General features: G+C 43.0%; 1 protein-coding gene across 7 annotated transcripts in view; it reads right to left on the bottom strand.

The window, feature by feature from the left end:
- The window catches only part of LOC126260799 (endoribonuclease Dicer-like), a 450,082-nt gene that overhangs the window by 184,054 nt on the left and 243,627 nt on the right, over positions 1 to 22,401 (bottom strand). For all 7 annotated transcript variants that reach the window (XM_049958149.1, XM_049958148.1, XM_049958147.1 and 4 more), the window contains exons 11-12: positions 8,623 to 8,752; positions 1,372 to 1,593 (exon numbers count right to left, since the gene is read on the bottom strand). In XM_049958149.1, coding sequence (XP_049814106.1) covers positions 1,372 to 1,593; positions 8,623 to 8,752 — 352 coding nt within the window. The remainder of the gene's footprint in view (positions 1 to 1,371; positions 1,594 to 8,622; positions 8,753 to 22,401) is intronic.

Below are 22,401 nucleotides of genomic sequence, written 5' to 3'. Positions count from 1 at the left end.
ATCAGTAGCTTTTTGCTTTGTTTAAATTACTGGTTTCTCCACAACCTACAGTCTTTCCAGTGTGTTCCAGTGTGCACGCGTCAACAGTAATGGAAAACTAGAAACACCATCCAAACAGTCATAAACGAACTAGCCATTTCTTCTGACGTATCGATACTGTGTGGAACTTTGCTGTCATGTAAGGCAGCGGCAGCCAGTGAAACTTGTAGAAGCCAGTTGAGAGTAAGGCCTCATTGTGTAAAGCGGGGTTATTGTGAGTGTGTGACAATGTTGTACTAGTTACCCAAGTGTGTGGCCACTGTTGAAGCATTCATTTGCACTGGATCTTTTGGGAGGGGGGGGGGGGGGGAAAATTTGTTTCAAGAGAAATTTCCATGATGTTCTGTAATGGTATAAAGCACCATACAGTTACTGATTGAAAAATGGCGGTATACAGGATCGGTTCGAAATGCTCTCAGGAATAGACAACTTTCTGTCTGCACATCTCTTAAGTCAACCACGAGATTCAGTCAACAGGTTCATGGGAGTGAGAGAAGTTGCAGACTTGTTTTAAGGGCACCGAAGTTAAAAGTGCACCGGGTGAGAGTTGTGCAAGAACTGAAGGAGCCTGACATGCAGAAGAGAGGGGGTTTCTGTTCATGGCTGTTGAAAAATGTTGCCAGTGGTGTCTTGCAAAGGCACCAACTGTCTGAGTACATACATTTCCAAAACAACCAGTAGTGGTTGAAAGAAAATCCACAAATGATCCACCAGGTACCCGTACATGACAAAAAGATTGGTGTTTAGTGTGTCATTTCCACCACAGTCGTTTTGGGGGCCATATTCTCTGAGATGACAGATTTAAACGTGTATTCGGGAATTCTGGAGGAGTTTTATTCAAACTTGACAGAGGAGGAGCGTCAGTTATGTTACTTTCAACAGGACGATGCAACATGCCACACATCAGCTGCATCATTGTCCCATGTTCATGAGATATTTACACCAGAGGACAATCAGCAAAGGCTTGTGGGCCTCCTCGGTCACCAGACGATGTCCACTAGTGACTTTTACTTATGAGGACTGTTAAAGGGACAAGTATATGAAATAAATTCCCACGCAATCGAAGAAGTCAAGACCAGGATCCAGGATGTCGTCAATAGCATCACAACAGAACAACTGCCAAGAGCATATATGATTCTCCACAAGCATGCTCACAGGTGTGCTGAAGTGGGCGGAAGACACTTTCAGCACCTATCGTGAAGATGAGTAATCATAACAGATACATTACAATTCATTTTATGTTCATGTGTTGACTTTACAGGCCAATTTTACTTGCCGCACCCTGTACAAGACTTACGTCTAGGGAATTGAAAAAGAAATGCATGACTATACCCTTTTAACGTATAATTGTTTACGTTGCCTTGATCCTTGCTGTGGTGAAGAGCCACCGATTGGCTCTTTTGGAAGATATGGAAACAGTTTCTCATGGTAGACAATGTATTCGCTTGGTCTTGGGACCATGTCATCATCAAGTTCACCACATTCATGCAGCCGCTTCACAGCTTCTATAGCTGCTGACTGTTTTGCTAATCTTTTATTTTTCTGGGGTTCACCCTGAAATAAAACCATATGAACCGTTACTGCTGTACAAATGGAATTAAATATTTATATTTGTAGAGAAGCTAAGATATCTTAAAACTATTTCTACAAGATTCTTTTTCTTTATTTCTCAATATGGCCCAAACTGACTTTTCTAGAAAGAATATTATTCTAACTCCTACGTTGGTATAAGTTTCTTCATACTCTGACTCCATATTGCATGCTTCAAAAAGATTGTGGTAGCACATCTCTTCTAGTCATTTCATCCGTGTATTCCTGTTTGCTTATTGTTGGAAACTATGTGATTTGTTTTACATATGATTAATCATTAGCCATTGTGCTTCACTACTTACAGATATGAAAATGTTTTTCTCAAGTGCCTCAAAATTCTTAGTTACTTTCAGGACAGCCGTATCATCTGCAAACAATATCTTCTTTTCATTTTCATCTGCTTTTACACTGTTAAGAAATGAACTGAACAAGATACGAACATTTTATGTTTTTAACTTCTGATCAACATAAGTTCAATAGTTAAGCAGTGTCTCTAGTTGCCCTGATACAATGATGTACAGCCTGCAGTATGCCTAAAAATACCACAATTATTGGATGGAGCAGTATGTATCACACTAGCTTTAGAGCACTAGCTCTTTTTCTAGCAACAGCACACACACACACACACACACACACACACACACACACACACACACACAGCCACGGTAGTGAGCATTTTGGGGTCAGTGCGGTTGTGTGTTTGAATGTGTGTATGTGATCACTGGGAAAAGAGCTAGTGCTTGAAAGCTAGTGTGAATTCTGTTTTATATTATGTGTTCCTGTGCCCCAAGCATCGACCTGCTATAGGTGTGGTTGCCTTTCTCTTGTTTTATGTATAATACACGAATTCTTTAATTCTTCAGCAAGACTGTGTGATTTTGACAAATGCCTTAGAGAAGTCAAGAAAAGCTCCAGACATTACCTTTCTTCTATCAAAGTGCTGCATAATAAATTGTATTAAATATGCAACCATTGTTAATGTTTACTCCCCTTTTTGCTATTTATTACATTATCTTTTCACAGGAAAGCAATCCGTCCACTGAGGATGTATGTTTCTAATACTGTCAGAGTAGCCTGATACTCTCCATCCGGAGAATCGAGAATCTCGACAATCTTTGCCTGTTATATGTTTAAATTTTTTGTGTGATTTCTCATTTGCTGTAGTTCCTAAGCAAAAAGGTTGTTAACAGATGGACAGACAGACAGTGTGATTGAAAAACACTGTGTGATATAATTACAGATTAACCATTTTCTGATTTTTCTCTTACTTGTACTCACAAAACCCTGCTTCTTTCCAAATTTTACATAGGTTTTGATGAGGTAGTTTGTGAGTACCAAAATGTGTAACATAAATGGTCGTATCTGTTGATTGCACTGACTTCGAAGCTCAATTTTTTTACACCAACAAGGGATGAAGACTTAGTATGTGACAAATTTCAGCTTGATACATCTCTGCACTGCTGAGAAGAAGTCTTAAAAAGTCAAACAGGCTGACAGATGGACAGACAGACAGGCAGGCAGGCAGATAGCAAAGTGATCCTGTAAGAATTCAGTTTTTACCGACTGAGATATGGAACCCTAGAAGGAAAGAGGATTATTTCCAGCATTATTCTTCATTTCATTGGCAATTTGAAAAGACAGAATATAATGAGAATAGTTACTAGAATGAAATTTTCACTCTACAGCGGAGTGTGCACCAATATGAAACTTCCTGGCAGATTAAAACTGTGTGCCGGACCGAGACTCGAACTCGCGAACTTTGCCTTTCGCGGGCAAGTGCTCTACCAACTGAGCTACCCAAGCACGTGCTTGGGTAGCTCAGTTGGTAGAGCACTTGCCCGCGAAAGGCAAAGTTCCCGAGTTCGAGTCTCGGTCCGGCACACAGTTTTAATCTGCCAGGAAGTTTCATGAGAATAGTTATCCCGTACACCTATAACTGCCTTGTTTTTGTTAAAGGAAACTTAAGTAAGTATTACCCTAACACAAAAACAAATATGCAATTAACAAGTCATTTGCTAAGCTAACAAAGACACATAACAGCTACAAATTTTTCAGTCTTACCTACTTCAACAACTTACCTGGAAGAACTTACTCAGGGTCCATAATTAATTAAAATGTCACTGCACACAAGTTGCATAAAATATAAGTTGAGCATAAATACGGAAGACTTTTTTAGTGCTTGCTTCACAAAAATAAGAATTTTACAATCACAGTGATCACATGTACCTTCACTTAGACAGGAAACATACAGCACTGCACGTATGTTATGCAGTGCCAATAATAACCTGACAAAAATAACCTGATAAACCTTACAGAGTAGATGTAGCTACCACCTAATATTTACTATGGAGCAAAGAAGTTTCTTATTTTTTTTTCCTCCCATTAGTCATCCAATTAACAGGGTGCCATCCAATATCCATCCTTAGTCTGTAACACTATTTATAGATCTGTATTCTTCATACACAAAAGAAGATACTTCATGACTGTCAGAATTTCTAATTTTTTCCCACTTCTACATTTTTCCTCATTTCAGATGCCAGCTGAAAAGGTCTTCTCATAATAAGGACTACTCACTCGTTGCTTTCCAATATTTTTTCTAACAACTCATCTTTTCTCATTTTAGCTGCCCACTTAATTTCTGAAGATTACCCTCTTGCAGTGCATTTCAATTATTTAAGTTTATTATTTTACTGTTCTGACAGTCCATATTTCGATTATTTCACTTCCACACAGTTGTACTTTACAGAAACAAATTCTGTAGCTTACTCCTCAAGTCTAGCACTTTGTTCAGTGCCAACAGATTTCTTTCATAGAAAAAAACCTTTCCTGTTTAAGCCGTCCTGTGTAGTACTGCTTCCTAGGTAGGACAATTCTTTCACATCTCCCACCCATGTGTCTTCCTTATGTTTGATTATTTAGCAAGTCATTACTCTTTCACCATACACCTTCATCATTTTTGCCTTTGTTTTACCTATCGTTAAACAAAATTTTGTGCTAAATCTTCTACTCATCCCCTTAATCAACTGTCTTCTTTATTTCTAAGGCACGACCATATAACTGAAATACGTTTACTACATACTACTACTACTACCACTACTAGGAAAAATCATTTCTTCTGGACAAGTCCTCCTGTTCCATAAATGAATTTTTAATTTACAAATCTCATCACATAGCGGAAATGCTGAGTCGCACCTCTGCTTTATGGTGAGTAGCAACTTTCCTTTACACAATATTTTTACGTTCCATCTTGGATTTTCCATTCTTTAATTTAAAAAACTGGTAACAATTTGAGAAGTTATGTTTAAGTATACCACTACACGAATTATATTAAAGACTAGTATGTCCTTACTTACTCAATTTATACCAGTGCGGTATCTAGTAACTCGTAATTGTGTAGCAAAAATCGTGTATACACAATGTGATAATTAGCTTGATTCACATCATGTTGATAAAAAATGTTGCAAAAGATTAACGGAATATGTCACTAACTAATTAAGTAACTAACAGAAAATCACTGAATAAGGCTGTAGTAGATAACATTCCATTTACAGCCCGATAAAACCTTGATAATTTGACAATGTTTGGATTGTTCTCTGTCAATAAACTTAACATATGTCCCCCCATAACTCAGTTTCTAGAGTTAAATGTTCAGATAAATTTCAGAGAAGAATTTCTCAATAGTTTTATAGCAAAATTCTGTCAAGTAAACTATTTATGAAATCACAGTATTTCCCATCTATTGCTCAAGGGCACAATTTGCTCCAAATACTCAGTCAGTGTTCAGAAACATACAAGGTGTAACTAAATTCCCTTTACAGACAGTGAGGCCTTGTAGTGGAGACCAACATGGTCAAGGAATTAAGGACAGGAAACAGGGCATTTTTCCACTATACGCAAAATACTACAACACAAGTTCAAACCTCCCACATTTTTGGTGCCACAGGCTAAGATGTTATGTATGGCATTCACCAATAACATGACATCCTATGCCCTCTACTGGTTTGTTTGCATACCATTCAGTTGTTTGTGACCTGCTGTATGTACTTGCTATTGTGCTTTGTGGTCTTTGTTCATACTGTACAGTAGTAATCATTCTCTACAGTACAGAATGCTAGCTGTACATACATTTCATTTTTAGTGTATTGTTGTTGACCAAAGTGAACTACATGTTTGCAGAATACACCAGCATGGCATACCGTATGGGGAACCTCAATGCCTCAAATGTACGTGGAGCGTTTTCCCACTGCCACACACCTTCGCAATTCCTCTTTGCTGTGGTGTGTCAGTTGGTCTCAGAGAGGGAATATATTCATCACCAGCAGGGCCACCTGTGATGCCCCATGGTGATGCCACACACCCGAGTCTGAAGAAGCTGTACTCCAGGCATTGGAGGAGGTGGTGATGATGAGTAATAGAAACATAGCAGGTAGGCTGAATGTGGATCACCAAACTACACCCAATACAAACAAATCCACCGCCACCACCACCACCCAGAAGCTACAGGCAATGCAGGCACAGGATTTTGTTTCACAAGCTCACTTCCGCAGGCGGTTCTTGCACCATTGTGTGGACAATCTCAACTTTCCACGGAAAATCCTATTCACAGATGAAGCAAAGTTCATCAGGGAAGGGTTTCTCAATTCCCACAACAGTCATGTGTAGGCTAATGAGAACCCGTAAGCTGCGTGCCTCCATGGGCTTCAGGAATGATGCGGTCTGAATATCTGGGCAGGGTTCCTGGCCCACACTTTCTTCCACCATACCTCATGGGTGTTGTGTACTTGCGGTTCCTTGATGGCGTAGTGCATGGGCTCTTGGTAGACATGCCACTGAAAGTGCATCAAAATGTGGTTCCAGCATGATGGCATACCACCTCCCCTTCACATGTGTCAGAGACTACCTGTACCAACGATTTGGGCAACAGTGGGTAGATCATGGTGGCCTGGTTGCTTAGCCTGCATGTTCTCCTGACTTGAACCCATTATACTACTACCAGTGGGTAAATCCTTGATTTACGAGACCCTTGTGGCATCCAAGAAAGACCTGTGGGTGCAATTATGGCTGTGGCGGCTGCTGGAGGATCAGGGATTAGTGATGGTGTGCAACGGAACATGGTATATAGGTACCAGATCTGTGTTGACATCAATAGTCATCACATCGAGCCCTACTTGTAAGTGAACCCAGATGAGAAGCAGCAAGCATCAGAGAGCAATGTGTGTTGTAGTATTTTGGCTGTTGCTGGGAAAACAGCATATTTCCAGACAATAGTTCCTATGCTAAACTTAACCATCTCGGTCCCCACTACAAGCCCTCAAAGTCAGGAAAGGGAATTTGGTTACACACTATATAATGGCAAAGTAAGCGAGGATACCTCTGATGATTCCTCTATTACCACTGTTGCCTATAGTTTAAATTAGATTCCCTCTAGCCCTCAGATGCAGGTTGACTTCCCCATTCAGTTATTGAACAGTCTCATTTCCCCTAACCCACAACCCTGTTTTTCGAAGGAATAAAATTCTAGTCCTAAAAACTGTCATTTTTGACTCATTGTTTCTTTTACCTGCCTACCGTCAGTAATGAGAATATTTTTATTTCCATCTTATCTGGTTGCAGGATTTCAATATTCATTTCCAAAAATATGTTTCTTTTTTAAAAATTGTTGAGGCTTTCGTGGCCACTTGTTGACAAACTGCCTATTGGCTTCTGTCTCGGGTTCTTCGGCCGACGTTCATCTAATGATTTTTCTGACGTTTCGCCAGCACGAGTGGCTGGCATTGTCAAAGCTTCACCCTCCATTGCCGGTGGTGAACTGGAGCCGAGCTCGCGGGCGCAGGCTATATGTACCTGGCGCGCCAACGTCCGAGGGCTTCTCCGCGGTCATTTCCGGTGCGGTTCTCCTCTTGCTACCTGCGACGGTCGTTCGCTGCAGTACGGGAAGCCAGGATCCGTTGACCTTAAGGCTTTCCTCTTTCTTGTTCAAACTGTTCACGTGTTTTTGTATTTCTACAGCTTCTCTGAACAAGCGCGTGTGATAGTGCTTCTCTACAGCCAGAACTTCCGTGTCGGCGAATTTTATTACATGGTCGGTCTCATTCAGTGCGTGCTCTGCCACGGCCGATTTCTCCACCTGCCCCAACCTGCAATGTCGCTTATGCTCTTTGATCCTGGTGTTAATGGATCGTCCAGTCATTCCGACATAAACTTTTCCGCATGTGCATGGTATGCGGTATATTCCCGACATTGCAAGTGGGTCTCTTTCCTCCTTCGCCCGAGACCCACTTGCAATGTCGGGAATATACCGCATACCATGCACATGCGGAAAAGTTTATGTCGGAATGACTGGACGATCCATTAACACCAGGATCAAAGAGCATAAACGACATTGCAGGTTGGGGCAGGTGGAGAAATCGGCCGTGGCAGAGCACGCACTGAATGAGACCGACCATGTAATAAAATTCGCCGACACGGAAGTTCTGGCTGTAGAGAAGCACTATCACACGCGCTTGTTCAGAGAAGCTGTAGAAATACAAAAACACGCGAACAGTTTGAACAAGAAAGAGGAAAGCCTTAAGGTCAACGGATCCTGGCTTCCCGTACTGCAGCGAACGACCGTCGCAGGTAGCAAGAGGAGAACCGCACCGGAAATGACCGCGGAGAAGCCCTCGGACGTTGGCGCGCCAGGTACATATAGCCTGCGCCCGCGAGCTCGGCTCCAGTTCACCACCGGCAATGGAGGGTGAAGCTTTGACAATGCCAGCCACTCGTGCTGGCGAAACGTCAGAAAAATCATTAGATGAACGTCGGCCGAAGAACCCGAGACAGAAGCCAATAGGCAGTTTGTTTCTTTTTTCATGAAGTCAAGCTGTACAATTAAGCGTTATAAACTTATTATTAAAATAACATACATGTGTACATTGTAAGAAATCTCAATATTTTCTAATATAACTGGGTAACTAAAAACAACATTTTTCTCTAAAGCAGAAATCCTTTTACCTCTATGCTCACTTTCAACACCGAGTTCACTGGTAACTGCACAAAACACACACACTTTCCACCCCTGAGCAACAGATACCACAATGGGGCAAGATTAGTATATCTGTCGTGAGGCAATTTGCAGCTGTATCTGAAAATTAAAAATATCCATAAATTAGAATCAATGCTTCATATATAATGCTACATCTCAGCTTGGCAAAATTTTGTTTTTCAATAGAACTTTTGGGCAACTTATGGGTAATACAGGGGACACACACAATTGCACTGGAGCTAAACAACAGCCCGAAATGATTCTAGCGATGTATTGTATTTATCCAAGAAATCACAATATTGTACAATTTGTATGTATAATATAAATTGTTTTATAATAAATCAGTTACACAAGGCTTCCAGATGAACTTAAATACCCACAAATTAATATCAACACTAATTGTTGGTATAATGATAATCACTTTTCCTGAGGAAAGGAAATCAATGCATCAACTTTTGAACAATAAAATAGGCAGTGAATAAACAAGACTTTCACAGAACTTATATATGGTTGATCATTTTTCCCCACACAGCCCCATCCTAAAACACAGAGCACCCTGAGTATAGAGGTACTTGAACATAACTCATCTGGTTCTTGTGCGGGTGGTTGATTGCAGTACTGTTGCAGCTATAGGTGTGGTCAAAAGTATGACAAGAAGTGAGCAGCTGGTAGTTGAGCCCGTAGCTGAGGTCTGCATAAATGCGTCAGGGCATTGCGTAACCTCGATTGTCGACATGCAGTCCAAAGGTGGCGACTTACCACCCACACTTGTTTCCCTCTCTACAGGTACCTTGTTGCATTTGACATTTTGCAAAATGTCTAACAGGTGCTGTCTATGTTGGATCACTTGGAAAGGTCTGGTGTATGAGGGCTGAAGAGGTGCTCGAACTAAATCAGCATGCAGCATGCTATGGGAGCAGCCGGCCAAGGCTTTGTGTACAAAAATTTTGTGTTCACGGTGGTGCAAAACAGGTAGCCGTTGGAGCTTTGCAACATGTTCAGGAATCGGCTGTACCAACTGTGGCAGTTCCACCCAGTTTAGTGCAGGTGTGAAGAAGTTTGCCACAATCCTCAGTGGCTCCCCATAAACCACTTTGGATTTCAGACAATGACTTACAGATGTCCCGTTTATAAGCTGTCCATAGTCCTAAAAAGACCAGAGAAAGTGTTTCCATACACTTCTTTTGGTCAAACGAGAACAGCCTTTATAATACTATACCCCCTTTCAACCATTCCATTGCTGGCATGATGGTAGCTTGTAGTGTGGTGGCTTTGAAAAATGTACGGCCCTAATCTATTGTAATGTGGTGAGGACAGCTGAAGCATGTTAATCAATTTGCAACAAGCATTTTTGCAACTGTCTCGGTGGATATATCTGTGACTGGCATAGCTTCTGCACTTCTCACACATCCGTGTACTGCCATGAATAGATACTTGTAGCCTTCTGAAGATGGTAGAGATCCCATGAGGTCAATGTGTATGTAACCGATATCCACTGGAGGCACAAGGAGATGTTCAATATCTGTCTGAGCATAACATCCCAGTTTGCACTGCTGGTGTTGGCAGTATGCAGGAACCCAGCCCTCCACCTCCACCACCACCACCACCACCACCACCACCACGACATTTTTTTTTTTAAATTCACAGCCACGCAAAACTGCTGATTTGTAATATAGTAGTGGCATTTTCCCCTAGATGTAATAGGCTGTGGACACGGTTGAATGCCACTTTTTTGAAAATGCGGCAAAATGTAGGGTCACAGTTTCCATTGTGAGACATCGCACCATATTTTAGAGTTGCCACCTAGTGCCTCGACTTGCTTCAGCCTCAATCCCATGCAAGGATCATTTACTAAAAGTTGCAGTTGTCAATTTGTTGCTAGGATCATAGTGAGATTTTTTAGTTCAAAACATTAACCAAACTACAAATGCAAGAAAAGTGCTCAGCAACTATATTTTCTGTGTCTTTAATGTTATGAATTTACGAGATAAACTGACATAAATTCATTGTGCCTGAAATGTCAAGAGGAACATTTAGCACTGACATTCTGAAAGGCTGATATGATTGGGTCAGGATCTGTATAGATCATCGATGGCTGAGCTTCAATTTGAGGGCAACACTGCCTCAAAATCTCACATATCACCAGAAGCTCTCTATCATTTGCACTTCATTTCTTTTGCCCTGGCTGTATTTTTTTTATTTTTTTTTTAGAAAAAAAAACTAGCTACCAATGATTGTTGACTTTTTGGTGTATTGCACCAGTTACACTTTGACTGGTATCTACATTACTGGCTGGCCAATACTGTAGATGGTACAGGATGGGAGAGCAACATTTCTTTCACGAGACTCACCTGTAGACCACAGAAAGGTTTGTCCATTCCTGGAGTCCACTTGAGTACTCATTTGCCCTTGGTGTTGTGACCAAAAAGTGTGTTCTTTAGACGTGTTTGAATGGAAGCTGTCACTGGAAGATGGTGGCAATAAAAATTCACCATGCACAAAAAATATCTCAAGTGCTGCTAATCTTGTGGCTTTGGAAGGTAATGTAAAATGGATAACTTCTCTGATAGCAGGCAGACACCACGAGGTGAGATCCTATGGCCAAGGAAGGTTAATTCACTTTTCCACGTGGCACATTTATCCTCAGTTATCACCGTGTCACGGCTATAAGGTCAATGTCATACTTCATGAACATCCCTGTTATGTAACTGAGTGTTGACGAGAATACCAGGATATCGACTACATATGTGAAACAGAACGTCAGTCCCTGAAAACCTTTGTCAATGTAGCTATGCCATGTTTCAACAGTGTTTTTTTGAGTCCAAATGACATGAATACAAGAAATCAAAGAATAAAAGGCTTTATCACAGCTGTTTTTGTATATAACTAGACATTATTGGAATTTGATTGTAAGACTTGTAGCAGTCCAGAAGAGTGAAAACAGTTGCAACTCCCAAAGCAGATGGCAATGTAATAGCTATGGGATGCCTATCTAGTACAGTTCTAGCATTCAATTCACAGTAATCCCTGCTGGGATACTAAGAGGCATCCTTAAGGACCACAGACTGTCGGGATGACTGATAACACCCGAATGAAGCATTTCCTGAACATTGCTTTAGTCTCTATGAGGCATTCTAGTGCAATCATGTGGACACAGTGTGAAACTGGTGGGCCAGAGGTCATACATATGTAGTGCAAATCACAGGGTTTAATGTTATGTTGTTGCTTCAACCTCTGTGGCACTGAAAAAAACTCCACAGTATGCACAATGTTAATGTCCTGAGAGAAATGTGTACCTATATTTTCAACTCTTCCCAGCATGCCAAAAGCAGAACAACCCCGAGTTCCTTCAATTTGTGACTGCTGAGCCAATTTATTAGAGATGCATTTGTGAAATCCACAGTAAGCATGAAATGTGGAAGCAAATCAGCACCCTTGAAATGTGAAAGCAAATCAGTGCCTAAGATGGGCTGTGTCATGTCTGCAACCACAAAAATCCACTCAAAATGGGAAGCACTGATTGTCAGATCTCTGTGGCCATGGGTGAGGATAATAGAGTTGTTTGCAGATGTTAAATATGGAAGTTTATCAAACATTACATCAGTTGTGCATGGAGTAGGGAGAGTGCTGTCTTCTGAGCTGATGTTGATCAGGTAAACCAAACCAGGATTTTTGCCAGAAATATGTAACCAGCATAACACTGCATTATACAGTGGGGGCAGTAGAGACTGAATCATCTGAGCATGTGTTGCACTGTTATAAATGACACTTCTGCCATTGTGCCACCACCTGTGACCAGTTGTGAGACTGCTCCTTTTGTTGGCAGCACTGTTTATCATTGTGACCATCTGTCACAAATAACCTAGATTGCCCTTGCATTTTTGGCACTCGCAACAAGGCTTCATGCACTTCAGAGCTTGACATCAGAAATATCTATGATACTAGCAGACGTTAGTACAGCTAGCTTGGTATTGTATGTGATCTTGAGATTGATGAACAGAATAATGTTGTGAACGTGAACTTTTATTAGGGCCACTCCACAGTTGTAATGCTTGAAACCTCTTTATCATCATTTCAATTGTAACACATAGGATTCAAAGTTCTATGGTTATGCTCAGTGAGTGCCACTACGAGACAGTGGCACAGTGAGGCATCATCTCTTTACTTGAGCTTGGTGGTCGACAGTTTTATTTGGCTGGAACACTTGTAGCTATTGGTGCTGCAGCCACCACAGCAATCAAATCTACCATTGCATGCATCCTGCAACTTGCAGTAACTTCAGTAAAGATTGCTCTACATGCACAATTAGAGCTAGCTGTACTTGTGAAGCCAGCTGTTGTTGCCAGATATGTAACAACAAATTGTCAGAAACCACATTAGTGTCAACCATAGCATATAAATGTCTCCAAAACTCTGATGGGTTTTTGTCAGCGTGTTTTTCGTGCTACAGCACTTGTTCAAGTGGTAGTTTAATGCAACAAGCAACTTAAGCTGTTTTATGAGCAAGGTAGGCTTACTGGTGAAGTGGATGCAAAATAATGTCCGAAACTAAAGCAGCTGCCCACTGGTCAAGGTTGCTGATTGCCAGTGTACACTAATCATGGTCTTCAGAGATCTGGTGATGTGCAAAAATGTTCTCCAGAATCACAAACCATATAAAGGATGGTCTGCAATTGTAAATGCAACATAAGAGAATCGCACAAGCCAGAAGGTGGAAAGACTTTAACGCAGATGAGAGCATCGGAATTGGTAACCTTGTTACGTCTGGCCTTTGATGTTGCTTACTGGCAAACTGGGAGTAACCAAAATGGCTAGTTGCACTTCTTAATTCTTGGTATGTGGTCGGGGGTGATACCTGTGGTAACGCTTGCACCTCCTCCGGCATTGGAATAATTCCTGCTGCGGTAACTAAATACTCTAAAAAAGTCACTTGGTTTTGTCCTAGGACCCACTTCTTGCGATTAATGGCCACACCATAATCACTGAGACATTGAAAAACCTGTGTCAGATGATCCTCATGCTTGGCTGTCGTTTTAGAAAACACTTGAATGTTGTCAATGTAGGTGAAACAAAACTGCAGGCCATGCAAAACCTTGTCGATAATCCTTTGCCAATATCTGGACTGCATTTTTAAGTCCAAAAGGCATATGCGTGTGTTCGAAAAGGCCAAACAGGGTAGTTATAGCTGTCTTTGGGAATTCTGCTGGCACTGGAATTTGCATATAAGCTGTAGAGGGTATGTCGGACGAGGATGGGCTGTCATGATGCGCAGTATCAAAACTCGTCCGAGTTTACCAAGTGATTTATTATTTCCAGCTACAGTGCCCCCATTCCTCTCAGTCTGCATCACTGGATCCCGCAATGCTGAGGACACCACTTCGCTGTTTGCAAAATAGCATGGCGCGGAATGGCTGCCTCAGCGATCCGCGCAACGCACAACTGTGTGTCGGCCTTGTTCGGCTGTGCAGTTGTGATGACGTCAGGATGTGCTGGCAGTCGACTGAGCGGTCTTTGCCCGTTTCGTCTCAGTGCTACCCGCTGGGAGCTACAAGGCGCCCGTGGCGTGCTACCTCGACAGCATGGCCACTATCGCAGTGACAAGTGCCCACGATCCGGCATCCGAATCTGTGGCCCTTGGCTTGGAATTCTTCCGGCGTGTGTTGTAAGCCAACAAGACTGCCTGCGGTAGCGAGCCATAGGATGGCCCGGCCCTGGCTGGCTGTGGACCCTGCGTTGGCCTCAGAGGGCCAAATCAGCGACCTGCCGTGGACTGGGGCACTGGCACCCCATCTGCTGCTACGTGTAGCCGGTTGTGTGACATGCCCCACTGTCCGGGAGAGCTGTCACACTTGAATGACTTGTTAGTGAACCAGCGCCTATTTACACGCGGCTGTGCGCCTCTGTTTTGCTAACACGCCACTCCGAGTCAGTACTCATATCACCTGGGTTGGGCCAGTGGGCCACTTCTGCCTGTAACTTGTGCCATGCAAATCACTGCATCTACTCTTTTCTGCGGGTCTACAGCCCTGAGGCCTCCATTCTACTTCGCAACCACTGGTAGCATAACTTATTGTCAACAGGCCCGTGCCTGGCCATAACTTGTGCGCTTCAAAATATTGCACCGAAGCTAAACCTTTCCCATCTTAAACAGTGGTGCCGCTACATTATTCCCCCCTTCGGAAAGACCCAGTACCCAGGTCAACAACTAACTACTCTTAAACTTGTTTGGGTCGGCACATACTTATGACATATTTACTACTACTATTAGAAAACTTAGATGTGCTCCCACTCCACTTAACGCTCGATCAACTCCTTATCTACCCGTCTTACACCCTCGGTATCCAATCCACTGGGATTTGAACTACCGTCGGTTCCCTCTAGAAATTGGCTCTCCGACTGATCAGAATAAAAGCAACACACAACAAAGTTGAGGGTGCGATGGCACTTGGCACATAGGTGCTCAAAACGGTCATTACTTAATGACTCTCAATGGAGAGAAGTCTTCCGAAGTAAGAGTGATTTCAGGTGTGCTGCAGGGGAGTGTCGTAGGACCGTTGCTATTCACAATATACATAAATGACCTTGTGGACGACATCGGAAGTTCACTGAGGCTTTTTGCGAATGATGCTGTGGTATATTGAAAGGTTGTAACAATGGAAAATTGTACTGACATGCCGGAGGATCTGCAGCGAAATGACGCATGGTGCAGGGAATGGCAATTGAATCTCAATGTAGACAAGTGTAATGTGCTGCGAATACATAGAAAGAAAAATCCCTCATCATTTAGCTACAATATAGCAGGTCAGCAACTGGAAGCAGTTAATTCCATAAATTATCTGGGAGTACGCATTAGGAGTGATTTAAAACGGGATGATCATATAAAGTTGATCGTCGGTAAAGCAGATGTCAGACTGAGATTCATTGGAAGAATCCTAAGGAAATGCAATCCGAAAACAAAGGAAGTAGGTTACAGTACGCTTGTTCGGCCACTGCTTGAATACTGCTCACCGGTGTGGGATCCGTACCAGATAGGGTTGATAGAAGAGATAGTGAAGATCCAATGGACGGCAGTGCACTTCATTACAGGATCATTCAGTAATCGCGAAAGTGTTACGGAGATGATAGATAAACTCCAGTGGAAGACTGCAAGAGATACGCTCAGTAGCTCGGTACGGGCTTTTGTTGAAGTTTCGAGAACATACCTTCACCGAGGAGTCAAGCAGTATATTGCTCCCTCCTACATATATCTCGCGAAGAGACCATGAGGATAAAATCAAAGATTGTAGCCCACACAGAGGCATACCGACAAGCCTAATTTCCACGAACAATACGAGACTGGAATAGAAGGGAGAACGGATAGAGGTACTCAAGGTACCCTCCGCCACACACCGTTAGGTGGCTTGCAGAGTATGGATCTAGATTTAGATTACTTATCGTTGCCTTTCCCTATATTGAGCGACATGCTGCACAAGCTGTTCGGCTGTTATGTGCCCCTCTTGCTCTGAAATGAACTGGTTTATGGATCTCAACAGACCTGGCTCCAGAGTCGATTTACCAAGGTCAGATTCTACCTTGGCAAAAACTCTGAAGTTGCTTCTGGCCAGTACAATTGTGGCTGTGTAACATTCAATTGCATGACTCGTGAAATTGACGCTGGCGGATGGAAGATCGGTCCTATTATGTTACGCACAGGTCCACTGATTAAAATTCCGCTTCCCTCGAGCTCTATACGTTTTGCTTCGGCAAATACTCCCTGGTCAAAACAACTTGCTACTACTATTAATTTTTCATAGGTGGACACAATCCAACGCATCCCGACCCGTTGCAATCTCAATTCTGGCTCCATGTTGTCCCTTGGACAGTCTATTTCTTCCCTCCTGGCAAAAAATAACTGCACCATGCACGTGTCCGGATTGGTGCTTATCACCCTGGCTGGACATACCATTACCTTCCCTCTATGGCAGCTCCATAATTCCTCCCTCGTCATCTCGGCGGACCGGCTTTTAACTGCCGAGATCAGCAATACCTCCTCAGTTTTTTTACTTCTACCAAATTGCTCAATGCTCCCCTTTTCAGTGCCTGAGGTCAGGGATCACCATCACCCTTCCTCCCCATTCAAAAAGACTGCTGTCCCCAGCCGGCTCACAATACTTGAAAAAACCTACAACATTTGAAAATACAATGCCTAATTAATCTGTGTAAACCCACTGATACATAACAAGAAAACAAAAAACAACTACAAATACTCCACTACTTTCTGGATCTCTTTCTTCCTCTTCCCTTCCTGTGACATGCCTGGAATCACTTCCGGATAACTCTTAAATGACGACAACCACCCAATGTGTACTACCGTTGTTCTAGGTGGCAGCTGAAGCTTAACATTAACAGGGGATGTGGTTTCAACTACTTGGTATGGCCCTTGATACCTCACAACGAACTTCTTTGTTTTCCCCTTGTGGCGCATAGGGGCTGGATAGCATTACCCATTGCCCTACTCTATACTATGGTAAACTTCCTACCGTGACGGCATTTTTCGCTCAAACCGGTATTAGTATGGACTTTTGCATTGTATGCGCTTACAATATGCTTCAAATACTCATCCCACTGACGGTGATAAGAATCCACATAAAACCTCGGCTTCTTCCCAATTGTTCTGTGTACCCGTTCTGTCCTTCTGTTTACCTGTGGCTGCAACATGCTTGTCCTCAACTTCTTTCCATTCAACAATTTACAATATTCCTTCATTAAATCCGACATGAAGTTGGTCCCTTGGTCAGTAATTATTGTCTCCGGTACACCAATCTTCAAAATTCAGTTCTTTAATAATGCTTGCACGACCATTGCTTCCTGTTGATTTGGCACAGCCACTATCTCCACATAACTCTAAAAATGGTCTATTATTGTCAGAAAGACATCAATTGCCAACAAAGAAAATGGACATGTCGCTTCTGGCAATCTTTGTAGCTGTATCCATTTCAGACTCAAATCTGCTCTCTGTGCACATGGTATACAATTCGTGACATACTGATCCACATCCACTTTCCTACCTCTCCACCACACTCCTATTTGTCGCTCTACACCCTCCATGACTGGGTAACACGTGATCATGTGCTTCCTTTAAAACCTTATCTCTCAGTTTCGCTGCCACTACTACCCTTGGCCCTAACTTTTTTTCCCTGCACAGAAGACCGTCGTACGTATTGAATTGTAGCTGTGTCGGATACATTTCACAGTCGTTGTCAGCGTCCCATAATCCTTGCCATATTGCTAGGTCACAATGTATGACTTCTACTTTTGCCACCTTTCTACTCAGTGCATCTGCATTACCGTGCTTCTTCCCAAGATTGTGCACCACCTTGTAGTCGAATTCACTAAGCCTTACAGCCCACCTAGCGAGTCTAGTGGATGGATCCTTCAAATCCAACAACAACTTCAACACAGCATGATCTGTCACTAACCAAAATCTTCTCCCCTATAAATAACATTTAAAATATGTGATTCCATAGATTACACTAAGCATCTCACTCTCTGTTGTTGAGTAATTCCTCTCTGCTGCATTCAACTGCCTAGACGCATAGGCTACAGGATGTTCTTTCCCATCAATTTCCTGACTAAGAACACACCATAATTCTTAATTCGATGCATGGCATGCTAGAATAAATTCCTTTTCAAAATCTGGAAATACAAGAACCGGGCTTGATGTTAACACTTCTTTCAGTTTGTAAACGCTTTCTGACACACTTCTGTCCATTCAAATTTCACACCCTTCCATAACAATCGCATCAATGGCTGTGCGAAATCTGCAAAACCCTTCACGAACTTTTAATAGAAATTGCACATTCCGACGAATGATTGAACTTCCTTAACTGTTTTCGGCTCCCGAAAATCCCTTACAGCCTGTACCAACCTCAGATCTGTTCGCTCTCCGCCCTTACTGATGATATGACCTAAATATTTCACTTCTTCCAATGCAAAATGAGACTTCTCCAGGGTCAACGTCAAACGAGCTGCTCTTAACATCATGAAGACTTCCCTTAACTGCTGTCTATGCTGCTCCATACTACTTGAAAACACTATATCATCCAAATAGACAAGACACCGCCATGGCTTCAAACCCCTCAACACACTGTCTAGCAAACTCTGAAATGTTGCTGGAGCGTTTTTTAAACTGAATGGCATTCTGATGTACTGGTAATGGTGCCCAGGAATAGAGAAAGCAGTTTTTGGACGAGCCTCTGGAGCCACCTCTAACTGATGATCACCGCTTGTCAATTCCACTGTAGAAAAGTACTGGCACTGTCCTAAGTCTCCAATATGTTTGGAATGGAGTATGCATCCGTTACTGTCGAATTACTGAGGTATCTGTAATCACAACAGAACCTGTATTTCTTAGTTCCATCCATAGATTCTTTAGGCACAACAACAATGCCCGCTCCCCAGTAACTATTACTATGTTCTCTAATACCGTTTGCAAGCTGCTGAACAATGAAATCCTCCACAATCGGCTGCAAATACCTCGGTATTCTGTATGGTTTATGGCAAACAGGTGCTTCATTCCCTGTTGTTCTCCTATGTTGAATTAATGGAGTTGCTGGTAACAGCCCTCACGGAAAAAACAAATCCTTAAATTCCAACAACAATTCTTCCGTGTGCTCTTTTTCTTCTCCTTTCAAATGCTTCACCTTGTTACACAATGCAGTTCTATCGGCAGTTAGTGGTTGATCGCTATGCCTACCTCTTGAACACCAGTCTTCGTCATCTCATACATCCAAATTTGACACTAAAACTCCTTTTCCCAAATTCACAATTACAGCGTTAAAATTATCCATGTTCACAGGGACTACTTGCCCATTGTTTCCCTCTCGTACACATACAATACTACATTTCACAAAACAACCTAATGGGTCAAAAAATTCATTGTCCTCCAACGGTTCAATAACACACAATGTACCTACAGGTAGATTTGACTCTACACTTACCCAAAGCGACTTCCCGGTGCCAATAGACACACACACATGCGAATTAAGCCTTAATGTTAATGTACGCAGTTCAGTTGGTTTGTTCATTAAGTTGAACACCCCTTGTGACAGCTCCGCAACGACAAGTTTCCCCTAGTTGAAATAACATTCCACCAAGTTCCACAGTTCGTTGCCCAAGGTCAATTTTGGCATGATGTTGATGCAAGATATCTACTCCTAGCATCACATTGTAGCTCTCGCTTATCCACGGTATTACCTCCATGCTTGCATCAAATCGGAGTTCCCCTATGCGAAAGTCAACTGTCACTGACCCCAAAGGTGTGACGACCTTATCCCCTGTGGATCTAACTTCCTTCATCCCATTAAACTCTTAGCAGCCACTGACACTTGCGCCCCTGTGTCCAACAAAATCTTAAACTTTTTGGATCCTACCACTGAACATCCCACCTCTGCATACGTATTTGTAGCACAGAAATTTAATGGGATCTCCCTCAGGTGGGTCTTGCGCCCCCTCTGCCATTTAACGATTGTCCACCTCTACTAACTCCACTTCTCCGTCCTCCACACTGCTGGTTTCCAAACATTCTTCTATTCTTTGGTGACTGGGTACACTGCCTCTGCACGTGTCCCAAACGCCCACACTTATAACATTTTACACCTGCTGTGAAAACTGCTTGTCTATCAAGTACCCCTGTTGCCAGATCTATTTCCTCACATTGAATTGTCAGCTGAATGGCTGAATACAAATCTTTTGGAGCCCTTCACGCACTTTCCGCAACATATGCGCCGGTAATTCCCTCAAAAATACACCAACTGCCCTTTGCTCGAGCTCCTGCAACAGAATACCATTTGCTTCATTGCTCTGACCCAACTCTTAAGTATACTCATTAATTTCTCTTATCATGTCCGCAAATTTCTCTATCGTCTCCCCCTGCCTCTTCGTCATTGTATTCAACCTCTCCCTGAAGTACTGATTGCTATTCTGTTTCTTGTACGTCTGTAAAAGCCCCTCCTTCAACTGGTTAAACTGTCCCACCTTCCTTAAGGCCTCAGAACACCTTACATATGTCTTAGCTTCACCCGTTAATCTAATCTTGGCTACATGTAACAACTGTTCATCAGACCAACCATTCATCACAGCTGTAGTTTCCAGGTCCTCCACGAATGAATGCACATCCTCAGATGCCTTGCCAGAAAACGTAATAATCAAACTCGCAGTGACTGGATCAATCTCCTGCTGTGGCACCCTACACAAAAACGGCTGATCCGATGCGGTTTCCCACTCACTTCTAGATCTTAATTCACTTCTCAACTGCGTATTGACCGCTGTCAATTGTGCTACCTTTACCCACGAAATCTGTACCGCTTATGGTTCCGACATACCTTGTGTCCTTGACTCTGCCATTGTGTTGCTTTCGTTCCCAGTTAGTCCCGAAAGCAAACATTTAAGTACAAGAATAACCTGACTTCTTACAGTTATGTGTCATCATACACCAATACAAAAGTAATCAAATGCCACGAAAAACAACATCTTACTGCCCCAAACACAATAACACTTATTCTGGCAAAAAAATAACATGCCTCTGCAAAACATCTAAAATGGCCTGCCAGGAGCCATACTAAAAATAAAAAAGGAAGAAAATGTCCAACACTCAAAAAGAAAAATTGGTCAACACCCCCCACATTTTGTAACTGTAATGGAGGAGGTGGGCTCCAATGTCTTACAGTACAGACAACGCCCGTTATTCAGACACCAAATGTAGAGTGTACGTTGGACGAGGATGGGTTGTCAGGATGCGCCTTATTAAAACTCATATGAGTTTCCAAGTGATTTATTATTTCCAGCTACAGAGCCCCCGTTCCTCTCGGTCTGCTTCACCGTGTCCCACAATGCTGAGGACACCACTTCGCTGTCTGTGAAACGGCTTGGCATGGAATGGCTGCCTCAGGGACCCATGAGACGCACAGCTGTGTGTCAGCCTTGCACGGCCACAAAGTAGTGACAATGTCAGGATGCGCCGGCAGCCTACTCAGCGGTCTTCATCCGCGTTGTCTCAGTGCCGCCCACTGGGAGCTGCAAGGTGCTAATGGCGTGCTTCCTCGCCAGTGTGGATAAGATTACGGTGACAAGTGCCCACGATCCAGCATCCGAATCTGTGGCCCTTGCCTTGGGATGCTTCTGGCGTGTGTTGGAAGCCAACAAGACTGCATGCAGTAGTGAGCCATGGCGTGGCCCGCTGCTGGCTGGCTGCAGACCCCATGTTGGCCTCAGAGGGTCGAACCGGCGACCTGCCATGGACTGAGACGCTGTCGCCCCATCTGCTGCTGCGTGTAGCCGGTGGTGTGACACACCCCGCCGTCCAGGAGAGCTGTCACACTTGAATGTCTTGTTAGTGAACCGGCACCTATTTAAACGCGGCTGTGCGCCTCTATTTTGCTAACGCACCACTCCGAGTCATGTACTCATAATACCTGGGTTGGGCCATGCAAACTGCTGCATCTACTCTTTTTCAGGGGGTCTACACCCCTGTGGTCTCCATTCTACTTCACAACCACCGGTAGCATAACTTACTGTCAACAGGCCTGCGCCTGGCCGTAACTTGTGTGCACCGAAATATTGAACCGAAGTTAATCTTTTCCCATCTTAAACTGTGTTCCCACTGCAAAGCTGTCGCACAATCCACTACACTGAACACATGTGATCCTGCTAGCAAATTGTTAAACTCATGTAAATTCGGAACCGGGTGCTTATTTGGTATTGTCCTTGCG

This window comes from Schistocerca nitens, chromosome 5 (genome assembly GCF_023898315.1).
Source record: "Schistocerca nitens isolate TAMUIC-IGC-003100 chromosome 5, iqSchNite1.1, whole genome shotgun sequence".
In the NCBI taxonomy this organism is placed as follows: domain Eukaryota; kingdom Metazoa; phylum Arthropoda; class Insecta; order Orthoptera; family Acrididae; genus Schistocerca; species Schistocerca nitens.
The sequence above is the reverse complement of the archived record's forward strand: the minus strand, read 5'-3'. Positions and strand labels throughout refer to the sequence as shown.